Genomic DNA, 23,008 nt, shown 5'->3' on the forward strand with positions numbered 1-23,008 from the left:
ATGGACAGTCATCATGGAATTGAGTGGTTGGACGAACCGTTGGAATCACCGAAGTTTATGTCATTAGATATCGATTATGACCTAGGAGAATATGAGAACCAGAATGTCGTTGATGGAGACGAGGAACATCTTGTTACATTCGAGGAAGAGGCGGAGGACGACCCGATGAAACTGTTCCGGTTTACTGCTCATATTTTGAAAAGGAATTTCAAAGGGCACAAAAAAGGGCCAGCGGTAGGAAAAATTAAAGTTAACTGTAACACAGCGGAAGAAGTATTAGAGCTTTTATGGAACACTTGCAAAAGTCACATAAAAAGAGAAGTAATCTTTGACGCAGCTGTGGGAGGTGGTGATGATTCGTATTCGGCACGTTGGGCAGAAACCGTAAGCCCCACCATCGCAGAAATCGATAAGTTTCTTACGTTCCAGGACAAACAATCAAAACGAATTTACAAATTGTCGCAGCTTAAGGAAAAACCAGAAAGAATGCAAAAATACATGGACAAGGAAGTAAACTTATTTGTCTATGTTTACTCCGAGTCAATCACTTCTGCGAACATGTACGATACCCTCCGTGTCCAACTTTTAAACCCAGAGGAAAGAGACAGATCTGGTGCTGCTTCAAATCAAGCGGTTTCTGTGCTGGTTACAGAGCTGAAAAATTTACATAAAGGATACTATATTTCTCAAGACATTAATTGGACAGTATGGGCTTCATTTCTTTATACGAAAGATGCTTTGGAACGGGACGAATTAAAACTGCAAGGTCCTCCACAACACCTAATCCATCTTTTCAAGACAGTACCTTCTGCAAGTCAGAGATGCTTATCAAGTACGCGAAACGACATAAGGATCGCGCAAAACGTGAATGGTGGATATAAAGAAGAATTGGATACGTTGATGAAGGAGTTGGATCAGGTTTGTGCTGCATTAAGTTCAATGAAACTTCGTCTAACTGCGCTACGTACAATGCAAGCTACCAACGAATCGGTTTTGTATGACGTGTCTGAAAGCATGGAAGCACACGAGGACATCTTCGGAGAAGCGCTGGCCAAACAAGTAACCAACTGCACAGACGTAGACCACTTATAATGAACCTTTGTTATTTTAATCGTAACTGGTACTCTATTTACTATCAAAAAGCGTATTTGATTAAAAATAATAACAATTCCATCCGTTTTATAAGTTTATTTCAGTTTTCTTTGGACAATCAAATCCCATTGACTCAACACTTTGATTCAAGCCACTAGCAGGATTAAATTTGCCGCCTGGCAAATATCCACATTTACGAAAAACCTTAGTACAATCACAAACTATACAGACAACACGCGAACGATTTTTCCGCGTACCAGAAGGGACGTGAGCAATTCACTCACCGTCCCTTCACAAATATTCATTAAGTTCACTTTTCGCTGGAGCGTTAGTTCGTCGTTCATCATAAACAGCAACGCAAAACAAATGTTTTTAGTAACCATGCAAAAAATAACAAATGGCAGACTACATCGTCAACGTAAAATATTTGTTATTATTTCGTCGTCGGTGTCAGCAGCAGAAAACTGTCTCTATCGTCTCCATTTAACTTGATCTTGGGTCACTCGTAGCTGATTTCTCCATACGTCTTCATACGGCTGCGTATGATACTTGATCGCAGTATTTTGCGCAAAGTACACCCGATTTCCCACTTGAATGCGCCGCTGAATCTTTCTACCAGTGCAGTGTTGTTGTCTACGGTCACCAGCGATCCCAAATACGCGAACTCATCTACCACCTCTTGTTCGTTGACATCAACGATCACCGTCCGTGCGAGCCGCATAAAATAATTGGACATTGCATGAAATTTTGCTTAAACTTGGGCTTGAAATTAGACAACATTGAACTTGAAATTGGCATAAAATTTGACTTAAATTTAGACCAGTTTACAGGTTTAGACTATAGTCATATACTCCAAATTGCACTTTAAATCGGACTATAAATTAAACTGGAAATTGCAGTTAGATTGAATTTAAAATTGAATTATTGAATTTGAAATTCGGCGTTGAATAGGATCGAAAATGGGACATCCAGCTTGACATGAAAAATGGTTCAAAATTGAATTCGAAATCGGCAGGAAATTCGGCTACAATTTGAACTAGAAACTTGAATTGAAAATAAATTTAAAGTTTTAGTTTAAATTGAAATTGAAATCGGACGTAAAATTTAACTGGATCTATTTTTTGGCAGTAATAGTTTATTTATCACAAAAATATCGGACTATTAATAATAAACATTAAGCGAAGCAGTGCGCAGGCTATGCCCACTTCCACTTCCATTGATAGTTCAAGTGATCGTGAAAATCGTTCAAATTATTATTAAAGGTTCCATTCTTGTTGCCGTTTGAGCCCACGTTGTTCGTATGGCCATGTAAATAGTAAATTTTGCTTCGATTCCAGCAGACCTGGATATATAGGTATACTATTTGCTTAACTGCTTGACCCGTGGGGCGTGCGCCCCGATAGTACCAGTTCGATTATTTTTTGCCGATTTTTTTACCGATGCCATATCCTCTTGCATATCCTCACTGCTCGGTGGTTTTGACGAACATGTCCGCCGTCGTGCTGTACCCATGGTGCACAAGATACTAGGAGACTATTTCATGCAAGTTCACAGTCCAGTCGGTCTGATCGTCCGATAGGGGAGCACTGTAAATGGTCGTGTTGATAGCCGCTCGCATCTCCCTGAGCATGTCTTCGATGTCGAATTTGAATGGTTCTTGACATAGTTCCTGACCAAACCCTGCGTCCACCATTTCGCCGGGTGTTTGCAGTCCCACTGTCAGTTATATCCGTGGCGGTAAATCTTTGAACGCTATTCCTAGATGGTGGCCGTTCTTAGTGTAGAAACAGGTATTATCGACTAAATTTACACCACAACCAATAATATTACCGTTGGTAAAGGTGGACCCGTACAGTTGTCCATTGCTGGAGGAGCAAAACGAGTTGCCGTTGTCACCGTGGTATTCGTAGGTCTGCTTTTCTCGAATCGGTAACTGATTCATTTTGAAATGCGGATGTGCGGTCACTCTTACGCCTATATAACCATCGCGATCTTTGGAGATTATCTTTACCTAAAAATAGTAAATTGGAGATCGTAGAAAATCATGATAAAACAGCTACCTAATATATTATTTATTTACTTCGTACTCCATGTACAGTTCCATAAGCTTTCCACAAGAGAACTGTCAGGAAAATTTCATAGGTTATTGGGTTGCTGAGATCAATACGCAAGTATTTTGATGAGATACGCATGAACTCGTGAGATAAGCAAGGGACGAAATTCACTCACTGCAAATGAAACTGGTCCCTCAAATTTTATGCTTTTTGTTCCACGCGTGGTGTCTGTATAGTTTGTGGTACAATCGAAATGAGAAAATGAATTTAATGTTGCAGAAATAGTTGTCATAATTTGTGAACTGTTTTCTATATAGTTTCTCTGCAACTTTCGTTTACAATAACCGAAAATAAACTCTATAGGATTGAAAAATGGTGTGTACGGAGGAAGAAATACAACGTAAATGCCAAGCGATCGCAAATATTCGACTATGTGACGATCGCAATGGATTCGCGCACCATCTAGTATCCACACTGAGTTAACTCCTGGATGACGAAAAACTAATCCACTGTTTGCGAACTTCTTACAACAATCAAAGAATCGCGATCTTGTAAACGTTCCATCAGTTTGAAACGTTTCTAATATTCCTGATTGTCCAAGAAAACATAGTAGTGATACTCGTGCTTTACGGTTAAATTCTCCCTGGAAGATTAATTTTTTCCCCACTTTAGCGTATCCACGATTCCTCAGCATTCCACGGTTATCGATTGAGACCTCATCCAAAAACACCAAATTTTGTAGATTCCAATTGAATGAACATAACTCATTTACAAAATAGCATATCTGGATTTCTTTAACTTGAATTGCCCTGCGTTCAATGCATTTCCAAGTATATCTCTCGACGTGAAGAATTCGTGATATACTGGATGTGCTTATCGGGCATTGGAAACTCTTTTCAAATCGATGCTTCGCTTCATCTAAGAACAATGTTGGTTCGTTTTTAAAAAGTGTGATGATCCAGTTTCTTTTTTCGTTGTTGAACTGTAAGAAGATTTTTTTCTTCTCCTTTCGATTCATTAAACCACTACCAAGATACTGGTAGATCCAGTTTCGAATTGTCATAATGGACTTGCCATAAATCTTCGCCAGTTGGGACTTCGATAGCCCCAAGAAAAAATATCCATATAGGGCATGGAACTTTGTATTGGAAGTGGCATGCCGATTGAATACAGCTTTCTGAATTTGCTGCATCTAAAATTAATGTGTGTATATTTCGCACTGCTTAATAAAATATTACGGATACAACTTACCGTTCCAATCATAAATAGGTACCTGAAACGGCTTCAATCTTCCATTTATCCAAATATAAATATTTGACTTTGCGAATGGGAATAAATGCACAGAACTGCCAGAGGATACACCAGTTTGACGTTTGTTTTCTTTTTTTTGTCTGCGCGCAACTGTTAGGCGCATAACTAAACTGGGGAAAGAAAATTTTTAGAAAATAATCGCAATATTTGACTTTGCGAATGCGAATAAATGCACAGAACTGCCAGAGGATACACCAGTTTGACGTTTGTTTTCTTTTTTTTTGTCTGCGCGCAACTGTCGGCGCATAACTAAACTGGGGAAAGAAAAATTTTAGAAAATAATCGCAATATTTTTTCCAATAACAATCAACTGAAAGTCACGTAACTCCCTGTAGAGAAATTTATGTGATTTTTCACGTGGAAAGGACGTGTGTATATTTTGAGTGTGCGCTTGCGGTTTTCATGTTGGTTTTACCCTGCTTTTGAGTTATTACACATTTAGCGTGGAAACTGACGTTTCAGAGATTTGAGTTGAGTACAGAGCTGCCATATAGACAAATTTATTTTAGTTAATTAAATTTCTAAAGAGCTTATGGAAAAATGATATGAAATCCAAATACTATATGCAGATATCTGCAAGCTTAATGTAAAAATGTTGACTATAAAAAATACGAAATTAATTTAGAGCTCGGGAACGGTCGCCGTTTCACCCGTTTTACATGCAGCTGCGGCATCCCGGATAATGATTTTGGTTAGGCAGAAAACGATAAAAAGTCAAGCTTGCAACTCAGTTTTAGCATAAATAAAACCTAGGACCTAGAATAAAACAAAAGACTAAACCTGACAAAACAATGGTTTCGGTTTCGGTAATCTATTCAGTCTCTATTCAGTCATAGTTGATTGTGATACGTAAAATTTTTAATTGCTATGTTAAATAATTGTAGATTTGTAGCCTAATCATCCTTCCGGATACATTTAAAGCATGTTCGGAGTACTAAAAACCTGCTGGCTTCGAGTGCTGCTTGCGCTTGCTTCAGCAATTGCTGGGAGTTCTCTGCTTATGTGGAATGAGGTTGTTAAAGGATACGTATTTTTCCTTCGTTTAATTCATTAATAACGTTCTATTGGCAGACTAAAGCTATTGGCAGGGCGCTTTCTCTGGAAGAGGCCCTCAATGGTGCGATTACGGTGGACGACAACATTCCCTATGTGGAAGCTTACGAAGGAAAAGTAATCCATTTGAAGGGTTTGCTAGTCACCGGCGAACCGCTAACTGAACCGGACTATAACATTGAGGTCCAGGCTGTGAAACTACGCCGCCACGTTGAAATGTATCAATGGAAAGAGGAATATGTGTAAGTTGTTGGTTAAACTATGATGGAATGGTTGATAATTTGTTCCAATTTCTAGCGAAAATCACTTCGGTAATTCAGATCCTAATTCCCAATCGGACGATCGTTCCTATTATTACACGCGCGACTGGTGGGATGACTTGATAGATTCACGCAGCTTCTACATTCGCAGCGGTCATCATAATCCGACGACATTTCCACTGGAATCAAAAACGTATGTGTCCGACCGAGTTCATATTGGTCAGTATGAACTGGACGATGCGCTTAAGGAACGATTTAACAATTTTGTTGGAGTCTCTTCCGATACACGACCCAAAAATTCTACTATAAAGGTGCATGGCGGGTTCTACTACCATTGCCACGATCTTTTGTATCCAGCAGTCGGTGACATCCGAGTATGGTTTTCCTATGCCGGATTGGAAGATTCAGCTGTAAGCTATGATGTCCTATCTTCTTAATTTAAGCTCATATTTTGTTCTGTTTCAGTATACTGTTGTTGGAAAATTAGAAAACGGTAGAATTACGTCATATAAGTCGTCTTATTCGGAAAATATTTTACTGCTCTATCCAGGAGAGATATCATTGCACAACGTTTTCAAGCTGCAAAACCGGTCTGAACAAGTAACCGCCTGGGGTCACCGTTTGGTCGGTTGGATTTTGTTATATTTCGCGACATTTTTTGCAACTTCCGCTCTGCGACGCATTTCCGGTCAATCCATCCCCAACGTTTCGGTTTCGACGTATTTGGTGGTGTCGTTATCTCAGGGCATGATGATAATTGCGTTAGTCTACACCGCATATCGTCCCATGCTGAGTTTTGTACTCCTACTTGTCTCTTCCGTGCTGTTTTTTGGCTGGTTCAAAACCCATCCAATCAGCCACCAGAATCTGAGGCGGGATTGAGGTCTAACTTCAAACCAAAGTGATATTGTCGTCGGTGGATTTTGTTTCATCTAGTCTAAAAGCGCTTATTCGGAGGAAAAGAAGGTAGAATAAATGTTTGTATGTTTTTTAATTAAAGTATTTTTATTCGTAAACTATGGCCGATTTGGTAATGGTTAGTTGGTGGATTTAGAGATTAATATTTTCTCTTAAAACTTACTTTTAATTGTCCTTATTCAAATTATAACGGTTCTACTGGTCAAAATTTGCGCATAGAAACCTCAATGGGAGTGTAAAACACTCATTTTACTCAAAAATTCACCGAGTTCAGTTTCCAGGAAAAATTTATGGACGCTTGAGTGCTTTACGGCCAAGCTATTCCCGTTGACTCATTCTGATCTGACTGCTGTCCCTCCGCGAGACAACACTTTCTCCTAATCGCATGATTTGTCTTACTTATGTTTATTTTAGGATATTGACAATAAATTAGAAAAAAAAATGGACGGCAAGGTTCGTAAAGAAATGATCAATCAGCAAAGATTGTTACTTAAGACAGCTCGATTGACCGGGAAGCGATGTACGGACTTAAAGTTCAAATGTATCGAGGCCAAGCAAACTTGACTGGTTCAAAGACTGGTTCGGGGGTGACCTCAATGCTCGGCAAGAAATCAGAATGGGATCATCTTGGCGGACGATTTCGAAGCCGGCCACTACAACATTTTGGAGCCGGACAGTCCAGCTAGAATCTCCAGATCGGGGGTCCGCTCTATTTAGGATATCTGTATAACAACGTGACTATCTCCGCAGTGCCAGAGGTCTTCGAGGAACTGTCTTCCGACCACTAACCTGTGGCGCAGGAGCTTGCTGCCTCTAGTTAGCTAAAGTCAGTCCAGCGTTGAAACCGGGGAAAAATCCTCCTGTTTCCAAACGCTATCGACCCATCAGCTTGCTCTCTGGCGTTTCTAAATTGTTTGAGAAACCAATTCAGAACTGGTTTTTTTTCGTTCGCTGATGAGAATGGTGTCTTCCCAGAGGAACAGTTTGGGTTCCGCAAGCGAAGCTCCACAATTCATCACCTCCATCGAGTTACCATCTAGCGGAACGAGTCGATATCCAAGACGACAGCAATGTATGGGATGACGGCTTGATCTTCAAGCTGCATCGATACAATTTTCCGATGTATCTTATCAAGATCAGAGGGTATTCCAAATATCTCAGAATAGACTGTTCGCAGACATTTAACATCCTTGCAGCTGTGCCTCAAAGAAGTATCCTAGGGCCCATTCTGTATTACCTATTTACATTTGACATCCCGCTTCCCCCAAAGGGTGGTGTATTGTTTGCGGTTCAGTTTGCGAACGAAACAGCAATCATGTATACGGATCTGGTCATACGTACCCACGCATGCAAGCTTCAGAGAGGTCTTGATGCTCTGCCAAACTATTTTACGAGCTGGAGAATTATGATCAATGCGATTAAAACCCTGGTTGAGAACGTAAGGGTCCGGTTTGGCGACTCGGTCATCCAGTGGTCCGATAGTCCGATTATCTTGGAAAAAATGGCGTCACCCGAAAACGAACGTCACGAATTGGTTTTGCGCAAGCACCTGGAAAATCCTCAACTCTCTCATCGGGAAATCGGAAAACATCTGTCCAAGTCTTTCGTTTAGAGAGCCATGGATGGGAGGGACTGCATACGTACAAAGTGTAGAAGTCTCCAAATCGTAACGAACGGCAAAATACGGTGGGAAAGTCACGGGTCCAGAAACACTCAATTGCTGACAAACCTCATTGTCTCATCATGGATGATGGAACTTACGTCAAGGCGGACTTCCGGCACCTTCCGGAGCTACTGTTCTTCACCGCCCAACACAAGTTTGATGTTCCGGAGGAAATTCCGGAGGCAAACTTTCAAAGTTTGCCTCGAAATACATGATTTGGCAAGCGATCTGCGCTCATGTGGTTAACGGAGTGCACCGTTCGGGACTACCGGGACTGTAAACGGGCAGATCTACCTCAAGCAGTGTCTTTAAAAGCGTCTACAATGTTCTGACCGGAACTAACTTCGTGCCACTATTTAAAGGATATCCTGGAATGGTACGAAACCAACGGGTTTACTATCGTACCCAAGGACATGAACCCCCCCCCCCCCCAACGCAGCGGAACTAAGGCCCATCGAAAAATACTGGGCTATTATTAAGCCGGCGCTACGGAAGCATCCCACGGAGGTCAAATCTGCGGAAGACATGAAGAAAAAGTGTGTTTCCGTACAGAAGAAGCTGCAGCAAGATGTTGAACAGAATCTTATGAGTGGCGGTGCGACCATACGGTTATGGTATTGAAGTTGAATGAAATAAATGTGCCAAAACACCCCATAGACAGGCAACCATGTTTTCGCTGCCAACATCTCGTGTGTGCGAAAATGAGATAGCATGTCAGCACTGCGTTTCACTCAACTGTCAGCAGTCTGATTTGGGCCCGCTGTCAAATTTTGAGCCCAAGACATGCTGACGCTGACGTTCACTGCAGCTCGTTATAGAGATGTCAATGGGGTGTGCCAAAAGCTTGCTAATAAGTTATATTTTATTGTGTAAAAGTTTGAAATAGATCGGTAAACTAGGTAACTTTCTACAGCGTTTTTTCATGCATGTGTTTTTCATGTTTTCAAAATCATGCAATTTGCATCGGATGCAAATGATAACCATGATTGACATCGTTCAAATTGGTTCATTTTGACCTAGGCTAGGCTTACCAGATGTCCCGGATTATGCGGGACAGTCCCGGATTTGGATGACTTGTCCCGGATTACTAAGCGTCTCGGAAAGTGTCCCGCACTGATTAATTTTTGACGTAGGACTACGTCTTTGTTTACTATACTGGGACTGGGTAGCACTTTGTAAAAACGAAAAATAGAAGTGTAACGTTTGAATGAAATATTTCAAACGCTAATAGCTACTATACTACTGAACGAAACATAACAGTTAATATGTCGTTGGATAGATAAAATGTCCAGCAATTTTATAGTAACATATTAATAATAATTTTTTATACGCTAAATAGTGAAAATGTGTGTAAAGTTTTAAGGTCGAATTTTCCCATACATTTCCCTTGTGACCACCTAGCTTCACAGACACGGACGACAATTAGATACACCAAAGAATTTGAATCCAAATGATAACCTTTGAGACCACTTTGTAAGGCACACCCCTTTTCCAATCCAATTGGCAACATCGATGGCTATTGACGGCAACACCGACCCCGAAGACAAGCGGAATCAGCGGGCAATGGCCAACGTGAATCCCACACGATCCACGTTACGTTACATTTTGCATAATCCCCATCGCAGACATGCGAAATTGTTCGATAGCTTGCTCAATCAGTGTCGGACAATCATTTAAGCAGCAGCAGCCGATATGGTTTCCTCTACCACCTACACTAGCTTACAAGTAGCAACGGCAGTGCCAGTGACTATAAAATGGTACACTTGGTTCGCCGCCTGCGCATTTATCGCACGATCGCACTGACGGACGGTTAGTATTTATCATCGATGGCTATTGGTGACGAAACCAACGGCATTTGGCGGCAACACCAGCAATTGGAGGTAAAAACGATGGCATTTTGGCGGCAACACCGGCAATTGGATGCAAATCCAAGGACTTTTGCGGCATTAATGGCAATTCGAAGCATACCCGATGGCATTTTGGCGGCAGTTTCAATGGCAATTATCGCAAAGCAACACTGAAGGCAAATGGAAACGGATCGACTGACGGGCAGCAAATTCAGCAGCAGGCCATTGTGGTCTTAAACAGTTCTTATAAGAACTATAGTAATACCACAGACAAACAGACATAACTCTTGGAAGAAAAATCAACAAAAATTATCGTACCTCACATTTAGCCTGAACACTAGCACCATCTATGATCGACATTCCCAATTATCAAATAGCAATATGGGTGTCCCTCGAAGAAGCAAGTATTTTTTATGGGGAATTCCCCTTCTTTCGTCAAAAAGCGCCACTTTGACCAAAACGGAGACATTCCCAACTAAGCCCAAATTTGAAATGACGGTTTTATCGGTACGATGAATGGAAAACGAGTGTTATGTCTGTTTGTCTGTGGTAATACCATGGTAAACATGGAAAATGCTTGCTCATTCAGCGGCGGATAATCATTTGAGCAGCAGCAGCAGTCGATCTGGTTTCCCCCAACACCTACACTAGCTTACAAGTAGCAGCGGCAGTGCCAGTGACTATAAAATAACACACTTGGTTCGCCGTTTGCTCATTTATCGCACGATCGCACTGACGGACGGTCAGTATTTTGATAAAACTAATCCATTTCTACTTTACAGTGATTTGATATTTCCTATCACTCCTATATTAGCGGGCAACCATCATCCTAGAGTCTAAAGGACCGAATAGCGACATCCATCTATATATTGGCAACAGTAATTATAGTACTGATTTTTAAGAAGTGCTATCAGCTCAAACATAGTTCTTTTCAGGGCCACCAAACAATTTCAAACGGTTTTTTTCAAAACCACCATGAAGAATTAAATCCGAATATTTCGCTCTTCTTTTACAAATAAACACTCAAACAATGATACTCACAGATACCGTGGACCCCCGTTCGTTTGACCGTTTTTAATCTGAACACTTTTTAATTTGAACCCCGTTGGTTTGCACGACGCGCAAATTAAAAATGGTTCAAACGTCATACTCAATATGACATCATTTGCTTATGCAGACAATGCGCATAAACACGATTTGTTTGTGCTGATCTACCCCGTAACAAAGTGACAGTTATTAACAGTTTCCCATAACACCCGCCAGTGTCCAAAATGTCGCGACGATCGTTTTTACGTGCCAGTCAAAATTGACGCACCTTCGATTTCCAAAGGAAATGTTAATTTTTGTTACGTTAAATGTGAACGCAAAAAGCTGTCTGGACAACGATTTCAAAAGTACGTATTGATTATTTCAGCATTGTTTCATATTTTCGGTAAAACTGTTTGAATTCTTGGTGGGTTGTTTGATTGATTTGTTTACAAGATAAAAAGCGGTATTTATTACAAGATTGTCACTCTTGTGTACGAGTTGTCTGCTCTAAAGTATTTCAATATTGCGTGTTTCATTAAAAGTTATCCGCTGCGCAATTCAAAATGAAATGCTCTTCCATGATTGCTGGATCGATTTTATCGTTAACAGAACAAGTTAAGCAAAATTCAAGAGTAAATCCAAGCAATAGACCAAATCAAGGTGACGTCATCTGGCAGATACTGGCGCCCTTGTTTACAAACAGACCGCAGAGAATAAAAAAGTTTCAGCTGTTAAACGGCAAGTTTGTTGTTTAAACAGCATTATGACTGAATTTAAAACGCCATTATGCCTGTAAAATGTTAAAACACACGCTATATTCGCTATAAACGAAAAGGAAAATTTTCCGAAATGTAAACAAGGGCGCCACTATCTGTCAATTGACGGTATGATAATTTGGTCTATAGAGATCGTTGCAGTTGTACAAAAAACACTCTGTTACATGACAGAACCAAAAAGAGCATGTTATTATGACAGAAGAACCAGTTATGCTGCTATTGTCATTACCACGGAAACGTTTTGGTACTTGACATAATATTGTCAGTTCGTAAAATACTCTATTGAAATAATAAACCAATTCAGATCTTATACGCACAAGGGATTTTTTGCCAAAACAAATGATAATAAACTCTTTCTTCGATATTTACGCCGCTTTCAAACATCTGTCGTGAACCATGAACCAGCAGTTTTAGGTACGTTTGATTAGTATGGGAGCTGTCACATTGTTACCGGGTTGGTGCTGATTTAGCGTGTTTAATCTATTTCACATTGCGTTTTTTCAACGATTATAGTAGAAATCCGATCGGAGAATGAATATTCACTGCTTGCAACTGCCAACTGAATCAGACCATCAAAACAATAACAAAGAACAGGGCAGCCAGTTTACACAAGTTCCAGCATATTTAGGGTTACCAGTTGTTCAAATTAAAAACCCCGTTAGTTTGCATGAGGAATCGTTCAAACGAACGGGGGTCCACTGTACTCAAATTTGCATATGCCATAAATGCAGTTTGCATTAGTCTTTGATCTAATGATCAGACATAAAGTTATACTTCATCGATTAAAACATGTTATCAATGTAATGAGTATTATATGACACAGTTCTATGCCACCCTTTCGTACAACCCTTAGGGCTGTATACCTTGTAGTTTTTCAATCTAAACAGTTTCTAAGGATGAAACATAGGAAATTATGTTACATTACATGGCTCGTCAGCCGGTGACATCCTCCCCAGTCACCGCCCCGGCCCCGGCCAGCCGGCACCTCGAACTCCTCATCTGACCAATATCGCAATATCGCTGGTGACTGTTCTCTTCATCTTCAGCTTTCGCTTCATTATCACCCTGTAGTTCAATACTGGACGAACCCGGGGACAATTTGGTGCACTCAGCTCTTTTGAGATGAACTGAAGTCAATTGTTTATTGTAGCATGCATGCTGAAACTCCGGCAGGCTATCATGGGACTTAATGAAGGGCAAAATCCGTCTGGTCAGGCACCTACCCTCTATGTATCTCCGAATTCTTATCTGTCACCAAAAAAACTGGTTTACACATTGATGCCAATGACACAGATCCCTTGCCAAGTTTTGGGGAATTTAACCCCTGAGTTTGGCTGAAATCGGCTTCTCTGAAGCTTATTCATTCTCGTGTCAGAAACATGCATCGCTGTTTCATCACCACCTGGCCGCACAGCCCAAAAGACCGGATTCTAGCCTTTGTTTATTGTTTGAGGCTTCTGTTGGGCTACCCACTTGCTCGCTAACACTTGTTAGTCATTCCGAAGCGGATCCGCCGTACAGTACAGCGGTCAGTATTCCGTTTATTCGTCAAACCACAATTCGTGATGCTGAGATCAGCCTTGACTTTCCGAACGACCGCAGTTGACGATCAAGAGTTCAACTCCAACGTCTGGTCTGCACCTTGCGGACAGCCCTGAGAGTTTCCTTGCACCCCTCAATTATTCACACCACAGCTCTTTTAGGATAATCCGTCAATCTCACCAGCTTCCGAACCGACGCTGGTGGATTCTGCAGGTGACCGCTCACAATTACTTTCATTTCGCCTCCTGCATGATGAATATCTCGAAACCACGATACCTTTAAATTGCGAAAAAAATATACCGAGCAGAACTGTTTACAAATAACACAACGCTACCAAAAGCTAGCATTTACGGCCACTGGGAGCGCCGCTATCGCCAAAATGAAGTGCCCAATTCCCAAATGACCCCATCTTTACTATCGAACCCCTTTAGCAAATAAGCCATTCAATAAGTCCTGCATTCATCTAAATAAAATCTGGTCACTTTACCGTAAGCCGTCCGTTCAGACCCGAACCAGCTAACTGTTGAAGCCGTCAGTAGTTCTCCATCAAACGTACGACGCGAAAGATTTTTATATTGTCAACATACATAATTCGACAACCAGGTGGAAGCGTTAGGCAAACATCATTGAAGAAAAGTGAGAACAACAACGGTCGCAAATTACCACCTTGAGACACACGTGACTCAATCTGCAACTCTTGAGACTTGTAGTTTCTCCTAGTTTTAAATGGTGTCCACGATAAATTGCAACACACAAAATTAATTCACAAAAATTGAGTTTTTATCCGATTGCCATCAAATATTCACAGTATTAAATAAAACAATTAAACTTAGTTTCATCATCTTTGTCTTATTTTATTTCGCTCGAAGTGGGACGGTACATTTAGCGATATATGAGCGAAGTCGCATCGCGTCGTATTCGCGTTTACTCTGTACGGGCCCTAACAACGAGGAATAGCCTTATTTGTGCTTATTTAGATCATAGATGGCCTTGTCAGCCTTGAGCGTCTGTTCCCATGTCAGGCCGGTGGCTCTTGATTGCTGGACGATTTCTCAACCAAATGCACGGTTGTGGTTTAGGTTAGGAACGGCTTTGACAGCGTTTGACCCGAAGCCGGCAGCTGACCCAACAAACATTTTTTTTTGAAGAGCAGTTTATTCAACCATTATACAGCTAATATCCAGTAAACAAGCGCATGATAAGCTGCCATTCAACAAAAATGTTTGTTGGGGAATTAACTAATTTTAATTAATTAATTAATATAATTGATAATTTATAATACAATAAATTAATTATTTAATTCAGTTTTTTATTGTGTTGTCTTGGAACTACAGCTTAAACATCTCAATTATCAAGCTTCGGGCTTGCTAATAGCTGCTTTCGAAGCTGCAATGGAGCTTAATAGAGGCTTTTGCGCGTGTTTAAATAACCAATTTGCGCAAAGCTGGAAACAAGGCGCACAGAGGTTATATAAAGGCTGTATAAAGTTATATAATGGCTAAACAAGTGTTTTTTCTGTCTCAAACGAAATAGGCTGTATAAGTTCTCCAATTTCGGCTGAATAAGTATTGTAGAATTGTTTACATAAATTTTGTTCGATGCATATTCAGCTATGGCTGTATAATAATGACTGATAAAACAAATGGTTTATTCAGCTAGTATAGCACAATTATTGAGAATATTGACGGGTTGTGGAGAGGTTGAGGATGCGCCTAATCTGCTTATGACACTATTATGTGAAGCAGCTGATTTACAGCGCATCCGTTTGCTGCTTAAACACTTATAGAATATAGAGGCCTTTGCCTAAATGTATTCAGCGTCTACCACCTGTATTCAGAGTTAAATCAGCTGTAATCAAACCAGAAGCATTTTAAATCAGCTTCGGTGTTTGTTGGGCGAGACTCGATAGCGTGGCCCCAGCCCCCAGTAAGGCAATCTGCCTAAACCTGCTTTTTTACAAATTATCAAGGAGATTTGAATTATAGTTCCAGTTGAATCCAGTTGATATTTCTATCAAGTTTTGTTATAAATGTGATAGAAAAACTTGCGACACGCAAAATGTTTTACCAAGATTCTATGTCGTCCTGTTTTTTTTTCAACATGATCTGTTACATTTTTGTTATAAACCAGGCCAAAATTCTTGTATTTGTGACACATCTTGATCTAAACTAGATCGAATTATGTCATAATTTGATATATTTGTGATATTGCCCCTTTTATGACAATTTAGATTACTGTGATAATCATTTAATGCAACGTACCCAAGAAAGTACCGCATTTTGCACTGTTAATCTGACACTAGAGTGGCTTTTAGTTTGATCTACACTCAAAATATATTTTACGTCGAAGTTACCTGAAAAGTTATGTGAATATTCTCCACCCAGCTTTTCCTGTACTATTTACGTGATTTTCAGGTAGTTCGCACGCATACTAATGCGTTAACGTGAATATCAGATAGATGTTATTATTTTTTCCAATAAAAATCACCTGAAAGTCACGTAAATCCCTGTAGACAAATTTACGTGATTTTCCACGTGGAAAGGACGTGTGGATTATTTTGAGTGTACTAATGAGTTTGACTTGTTTTTCCTTCTTCCCCTTCTTTTTCACTTCATTTTCTTTGAGCGAAATCGTGTGCAAGATTCGACTGTGATAATCGTGTAAATCGGGGTAGTCTAAATAGGGGCAAATGTCGCAATATGTCTAGAGAGGTTTTTGTTACAATTTTTGTCATTTTAACTACTAGCGAGACCAAGTTCATAACAAAACGCAAAGGAGAATTTGTTATAAAAATATAGCGATATAACGCACGCACGTTTCATGGATTTCAGAGCAGCATATGATACAGCCGAGCGCGAACAGCAATGGCAGATCATGCATAAGTACGGTTTTCCGGACAAACTGATGCGGCTTATCGAAGGTACCCTGCAGCGAGAGATGTGCTACGTGCATGTTTCGGGGCACTATCGAGTCCCTGTGAATCGAGGATTGCGGCAAGGGGATGGACTGTCTTGTATGTTGTTTAACATCGCTATACTAAACACCAAGACTAGGAGGAATGATTTACAAATCAATGAGTCAACAACCAAATATACGGTAGAAAGAGGCTCTAGAGAAAACAACGGTTGCCTCCCACGGCCTCCCAGTGACTATTGATGGCGTTGAACTGGAAGTGGTTGGCCGGTAGTCTTCTACGAACTTAAAACTGTAACTTTGCTTACGGAAGATGTTCGTGTACTTTTCGTATTTGAACGGGAAGCGGAAAGTAGCGGAGGCGTTACTTGGAAAGATTCTACTCGAATGAGCTTATATGATTCAAGAATAGGGCGCTTGCTATTTTTTGTGCTTTTTACAAAAGTGTGTGAAATACGGTGTGAAAGAATGTCTTCATTTTAAGATCTTGTAGAAATTTGTAGTTGTAAAAACCTCAATTCGTTACTCCACATCACCAGTCCACGTGTCGTTGAAAGTTTTGAATATTGTAAAAAGTTTCAAAATGAATTCATAAAATTAAAATTTTGGAATTTACAAGATTAGTAAAAATGCATTTGAAAACACTCTTTAGGGCGCATTTGGTCGGTAAAATTAGTTGATTAGTAAAAAAATTTCATTCTATCTAGATGATTATTAAAAATTAAAAATTGTTTTCTTTCACTAATCCCCGTTTTAAGTTCATTCGATGCTTCGACGCTTTTTGAACTTAAACCATAAACGAAGTTTCAACGTCCCGAACCATACCTGTCTGTGGCTGTGGTGTTGTGGTTTGTATCAACGGAACAGAACAGGTTCCAGCCAGCAGCATTATTCACCGCACCTCGAAGCGGTAAAATTATGACCATCTCGTTGTTGCGTTGGATTCCGTGGCGAATTGCCATTGGATTTGCAAAGCGCATTTTTCGCGCCGCGCTCTTACCGTGCTTCCTTGATGGGTTCCTGCAGCAGGCTGCATGCAGCAGCAGCAGCAGCACCGCACTTGAATAATTTATTGTTTTCCAATTTTTCCGCTGTTCTTCTTTCTTTTGTGGTTCCGCGGCGGGTCGGTGTCACTGCGCTGCTGCGCAGCGTTGGTAACGTTTATGGTTTTGCGCAAAGCGCAAGGAATTTCGAATTGTGGGATCGTTTGTTGAGTTCACACCGATTTTAGGTTCGTTTTTGAAATTGATAACCGTTCCAACTTTGAATAGTTAGGTTATGTATTTCTTCCCGAATTTTCACATTTTTACACAAGTTTTTTTTTATTTTTTCTTCAAATGTTCCTATTGTACGTTTCAACATAGGCAAAATAACTTCTTTTCAATTTGTTTTATTTGCTGAAATGATTTCTCGTTTTTTCACCTATTTTCTATAATACACCGTTCTAACAGTTTAGTGAACTTGTTTTTTCACTGTTTGTTTTAACTTTTTTTGTTTGTGTCGTAGCTGCAGTTAAATATATTATTCCTGTTTCTCTGGGGCGTATTTATTATATAAATACCTTCGTCCAACTAACTTTTTCGTCTGCTATCCTGCCAGGTTTGCAGTTAAAACAAGTCAACTTGCGAGAACACATTAGCACTACTTTATTGTTGTTCTTTTGCATGTCCCTTTCATGGCATACATTGTGCAATCAAAATATATTCGAACCGGGTTTGGTTGTTTCGCGGTTTGAAGCATTCCCGTGTCGCCCGTCGTCGTGGCCAAATTTGAACAAAAAAAAAATAAAACAAATTTAGAAAACAACACCTAAAGCTAAAGAATTATCACTGGCAGCCAAAATACGGTATAAATCAGACCACGCGTCCTCGTGTGCGCCTGCGGCGCGGCTCGAAGAGCCGGACTCGACCGGGCGGGAATCCTTCAGACAGCCAAGGCAACAACCCTGCATAAAAGTCTGCCGATGATGCCGCGAAAGATAATGCTTTTAGTTTTTTGTTAGTTTTTTTTAATCTTATCTTGATTTTTTTCTTGCAGAAACAAATTCATCGCTGCTTGGTGGAACAACATTCTTCAATAACAATAAATTAGGTATTCTTTTACTCTCTAGTTTGGGCTTGCAGTTTTTTTTTTCGTCGCTCATCATCATCACTCTTCAATGACGGTTTACGCTCTCTGCTGGTTTGTTTTCTTTTTTTTTACATCTTATAAACTGTTTTCTTTTTATTTTTCCTTAGCTCAATCACAGATAGTTCAAACACAATCAATTTTTCCTCTTCGTTTTTTTTTCTTCTCGCGGTTTCTCTCGATCTGTCGCCACACATCATCATTCTATATTTATTTATCCACTGACTCACTGCTTGCTCTGATCCTTGCTGTCCTTCGTCCTCGCACAGCGCACAGGCTGTTCGGGGTTGTTCGGGAAAAATGAAATTCAAATGTTGGTCGAAAAAAGGGGGGTTCCCACTCCCGATCGACGCACACGAACTGGGGGGGGGGGGGGAGGCCTGTGGAAGTAAGTTTTCTTTCTGGTTAAGGAGTTTGTTGGTCGGAATTGTGCTCTTCGTAGTACGTAATTTTAGCGCTGCAGTTTCGTGTCTGTGGTTGTGGTTTGCTTGTATGCTTATCTCTTGCTCTTATCGGCGTCGTATGTAAATGTGTTGTGTAGAGATAATATTCTGGAGGGGGAGTAAGTTTTTGAGTTGGATTTATTCTGGCACCCGATTTTCACTGAGCATTACCAACGAAATTGAATATCAGTAAAGAAGTAGGCGGTGGTGGAAAAGTGGTTTTGCTGCTTGTCAGTGAAACCTCTGTTGTGCGAGTTTTTCTGCTTCTAAAGGTAGGTAGCTCACTAAGTTATTGTTTGTTTTTATTTACAAATTTGGGATTTTTTTTCTTCGTTTGTTTTGGTAAGTAGGAAAAGTCGAAAAAGATGGAACGAAAACAAGTGAATTGAAACGTTTGTTGAGGCAGGTTAGAGGATGGAAGAAATTTCTAATACTTTCACGTCGACAATAGGGTTTTTTTGTTGTTACTTCGTTACTTCAAACCGGCCGTGCTTCGGCCATGCTTTTGCTGCTGGATATTTTGTTAACCACCAATAAACTGTTTACCATTGGATTTTTTTTTCGTTTCTTATCGGTTACTTATTTACAAGTTTTCCCAACTAACATTGAAAAATTAGGGTTTTGTTTAATTTAATAGTTCTACCTACGGTATTCTAGTTCTGTTTTGTTCCTCTTCTTCATTGATCGAGGACTAAGGGCAGGCAGGCTTTCTATAGCTAACGATAATAATTAGTTTTTTTATCTTCTGTTCCATTTAGTTGTTCACTGATTGGTGAAACAAGTTGGTAAAGCTACCAGCATAAAAAAACAAAGATCCGAAATGGAGTATACTTTTTTGTCTGGCGTACAATCGTGTTTAAGCTGAGTTCTCTACTGTAGTAAACTGCATATATTTTTGTGCGCTGGCACCTAACTAAACTATTGTATACTTTTTAATTAAATATGGCGACTTGGTTCTGAATGCGATACCTGCTCGTAACTCTAGGGGGGAGGGGGATTGGTTATTTACTTACTAAAATATAAAGCTTCCGCAAAACGGGAAATGAGATTAGATTGCTTTTTTTTCTTGGTAAAATTTGTACACTCTCACAATTTTGACTTTGACGAAACAATATAATGGGAGAAAACACAATTTAAAACGATGGTTGTTCTCTAGTATACATGCATACTTTCTTTCCTATGAATGTTTGAGTAAAACATATAGAATATCAACATATTGCTTGAGCTTTTCTGCAGCAGCAATGAATAGCAAGCTGAAATCTGCGGATGATTTATGGCGTCTATCTTTCTCCGTCGTTTCAGGGGATCATTTCGATAGGTATTCTCTCAAATTTCAACATCAGCCGGTGTGAACTGCACTCACACCACGGATACGCCGGACACGTGTACAATTGTTTTATCATTGCTACGCGTAGATTTGTTATATCCTAGTTTTTTTTTCTCTTGTTTAATAATTTTACAGTCCTACGATCTGTGACTTGCACGCGCTATCACACGTAAAAACTACCGTGTGCGTGAATTCGTTTCGCGAGTTTCCTGAATGAAGCATTAAAGAGGCGAAAGAAGACAACGAGTACGAATAACTTGACTCCATTTCTCTAGCTGAGTTTACCTGATGAACAAAACAACCGTTCGGGCCCCCCCGCTTTAGTGCCTGCTGTTGCCGATCAGACCGGACAGCAGGAACGCAACGCACGTGAGCACGTGCGAGATGGAGATTCGGCTCGAGTGGGCTTTGCCGGCCGGCGGAGTGAAATTGCTTCCGGTTTGGACATTTATTATTTCGAATCCACCCCGCTGTGGACCTGTTACCATAAAAAATTAAATTAGTAATCGTTGAAATTCGGAACTAAAACAGATCGAACATACCTTCACCAGATCCGGAACCGTTTTCTCCATATTCCTCCTCTTCAGTCGAATCGTAATCCCGATAGTGATCGCCGGAACCTTCCGCCATGTCGGACAGCATCTTGTCGGGGTCACTCTTGAACGCATTTGTTGAAACCTGTAACCAAAAACAAACAACCCCATTACTAATCTTGTACCTTTTAGCAGACCGGGAGAAAATCTTACAGCCTTGGTGGCGGCATTCTTCAAATTAATCAGCTTATCGATCAGCATCTGCAGTCGGATGTCCTTCGGGAGCTGCTCGGTGGCACTGCTGTACGGCACCTCCGGATTGTACTTCTGCGACGTGGTCGATACGATCTCGTGCGTGTAGTCCCCGTAGTGGGTACCGGTCCAGCAATCCTCATCGTTGTTGTGATAATCCTCATCGTCGCAAAGGCTGTAACGACAGAAAAGAAGGGAACCAAAATTAGCATAAATGACGAGGGCACACTGCTGCATCGCATTACACAACAGGTCTGTCTAGCTGACCTTGAATTGGCGCTCACCCATCGAAATCCGAAGCGGCGAAGCCGCCGGGATTGATCAATCCGGGCGACAAAAAAAAACGAGATGTCTGATTAAAATTCCTCTTCAATTAATCAATGGCTAATGGGACGAAAATTGCGCGCTGAATACTGAAATGCACGCAACCGGATCGTTTCGTTTCGTTGACAATCAGTGTTGTAGTAGTCCCGCCCGGTCTCCAATCTCATCTCCATTGGCATGGAGAACAGTACACCACACGGACACGGACGGCTCGGTCGTCGATGGGGTGTCATAATGGCACTGACTAATAACAATCATTATCATGCAAATAGTAGAATAGTACGATATAGGCATTGAAACTGAGAAACTGTTTCGACTTAACCCGCAGAAACGCGACGCGGTACGGCGTCAATTCTGAAACCCAGGCCTGCCTGCCTGCCTGCCTGCATAACGTGTCGAAATGCATTCATAACTGCCAGCGAGGCGCTCGCTCTCCGACCGCCGAGATATTATTTGAAGATAGGAATTAGTGCAGAGCGCTGCATTCATTGCAGACTACCCGCTTCATTGAATATTTTGCATGGAGTACCTAACAGCAACAACACAACAATGATTCGATTGGGGGGACTTGCATCGTGCCGGGACATCGCGCTCCGACACCGATGTATGACGAGACAAGACTACGGACCCGGTACGGATAGACAGGGGCTTGCAAAACATCGCACAATTGACGGTACGGTACGGCTGATGCTGTTGATTAGATGGTGGAAAATATTTTCCTTTCATTTGCCAAGAAAAAAAAATCAACCAGACTTCTATTTTTTGACTTATATATTCGTAATAGGCCTAGTTCTGATCTTCTATGGAGTGTTGCAAGGTCTGTGAGGTGGTCAGATCCTAGATCAAATCCATCTCCTGGTGATAAAAAGTAAGTTAAACTCCAACCGTGCAATACTCTATAAAATTTTGCAGTTGTCCCTGCACTTTCAACCTCTCAACAGCAGTGTTGAAAAAAGAAGAAAAGAATGGACATGTTTAGAAAGACTTCATTAATCTTCCTGATCATTGCCTTTAGCTGCTGTCCGCGCTTGTCTAGAGAAATGCCACGTGCATGCGTAGCGTACTTGTAAATATGTACTGCAATTAATGCATGTCTTCTGTGTGATAACACAGCTCGTGATATTTGTGCGGTAGCGGTAAAACCAACTCAACCCTTTCCTGCTGTAGGCAAAACATATGTTCATTGTTCATCCCGTTTGCCACACAGAGAATCATCATCAGGGGTTAAAACATCACCTTCACTTTAGGAGGTAAGAAAACGAATCGTGTGCACAAATGCAAATAAGCTCTGGAAATGCAAACCTGTTTTATCAGCAGTTTGTGGCAATTAAATGGTTTACTAAAAGATTTGGATCAGCCAGAGTGAAAATTCACGCAGAATCCTGTAATAGTTTAATGTCTTCCTTATAATTTAAAGAAGGGTCAAATCCCTGGTATTCTAGTGGAAGACAAAGTACTCTTTAAAGAACTATTTTACAAGGTATTTGCTAAAAAATTGGTGAAACAGGAACATGATACATATACTGCGAATTAACAGTCTTTTG

General features: G+C 40.6%; 4 protein-coding genes across 5 annotated transcripts in view; 2 read left to right on the forward strand and 2 right to left on the reverse strand.

Annotated features, from left to right (window-relative positions):
* LOC128736785 (uncharacterized) lies at positions 1-1,092 on the forward strand. Its single transcript, XM_053831274.1, has one exon. The coding sequence runs from the start codon at positions 1-3 to the stop codon at positions 1,090-1,092; it is 1,092 nt and encodes a 363-aa protein (XP_053687249.1).
* Positions 1,093-2,554: 1,462 nt separating this feature from the next.
* LOC128736786 (ran-binding protein 9-like) lies at positions 2,555-3,196 on the reverse strand. The gene is given in 2 exon segments (XM_053831275.1): positions 2,555-3,103; positions 3,173-3,196. Coding segments are annotated over 2 exon segments (573 nt in total).
* A 2,023-nt stretch (positions 3,197-5,219) lies between these two features.
* LOC128737472 (transmembrane protein 43 homolog) lies at positions 5,220-6,734 on the forward strand. Of its 2 annotated transcripts, XM_053832113.1 has the most exons (5): positions 5,220-5,263; positions 5,342-5,469; positions 5,529-5,752; positions 5,808-6,180; positions 6,236-6,734. In XM_053832113.1, exons 2-5 carry the CDS (start codon positions 5,380-5,382, stop codon positions 6,650-6,652), a joined length of 1,104 nt encoding a protein of 367 aa, XP_053688088.1. In that variant the 5' UTR covers positions 5,220-5,263; positions 5,342-5,379; the 3' UTR covers positions 6,653-6,734. The 2 variants fall into 2 exon arrangements, with proteins under 2 accessions (XP_053688088.1, XP_053688087.1); XM_053832112.1 differs by lacking the exon at positions 5,220-5,263 and having other exon boundaries at positions 5,270-5,469.
* A 10,995-nt stretch (positions 6,735-17,729) lies between these two features.
* The window catches only part of LOC128737954 (division abnormally delayed protein), a 341,312-nt gene continuing 336,033 nt past the window's right edge, over positions 17,730-23,008 (reverse strand). Inside the window, exons 6-8 of the mRNA XM_053832738.1 lie at positions 21,102-21,315; positions 20,898-21,033; positions 17,730-20,833 (exon numbers count right to left, since the gene is read on the reverse strand). Of these exons, the coding sequence (XP_053688713.1) occupies positions 20,676-20,833; positions 20,898-21,033; positions 21,102-21,315 (508 nt within the window). The 3' untranslated portion in view covers positions 17,730-20,675. The remainder of the gene's footprint in view (positions 20,834-20,897; positions 21,034-21,101; positions 21,316-23,008) is intronic.

This window comes from Sabethes cyaneus, chromosome 2, assembly GCF_943734655.1.
Source record: "Sabethes cyaneus chromosome 2, idSabCyanKW18_F2, whole genome shotgun sequence".
NCBI classification, from domain to species: Eukaryota; Metazoa; Arthropoda; class Insecta; order Diptera; family Culicidae; genus Sabethes; species Sabethes cyaneus.

Coding starts and splice junctions, on each gene's coding strand:
- LOC128737472 (XM_053832113.1), top strand. CDS start 5,380: ATGTTCGGAGTACTAAAAACCTGCTGGCTTCGAGTGCTGCTTGCGCTT. Junction 5,470..5,528: donor CTCTGCTTATGTGGAATGAG/GTTGTTAAAGGA, acceptor TTCTATTGGCAG/ACTAAAGCTATTGGCAGGGC. Junction 5,753..5,807: donor CAATGGAAAGAGGAATATGT/GTAAGTTGTTGG, acceptor TCCAATTTCTAG/CGAAAATCACTTCGGTAATT.
- LOC128736785 (XM_053831274.1), top strand. CDS start 1: ATGGACAGTCATCATGGAATTGAGTGGTTGGACGAACCGTTGGAATCA.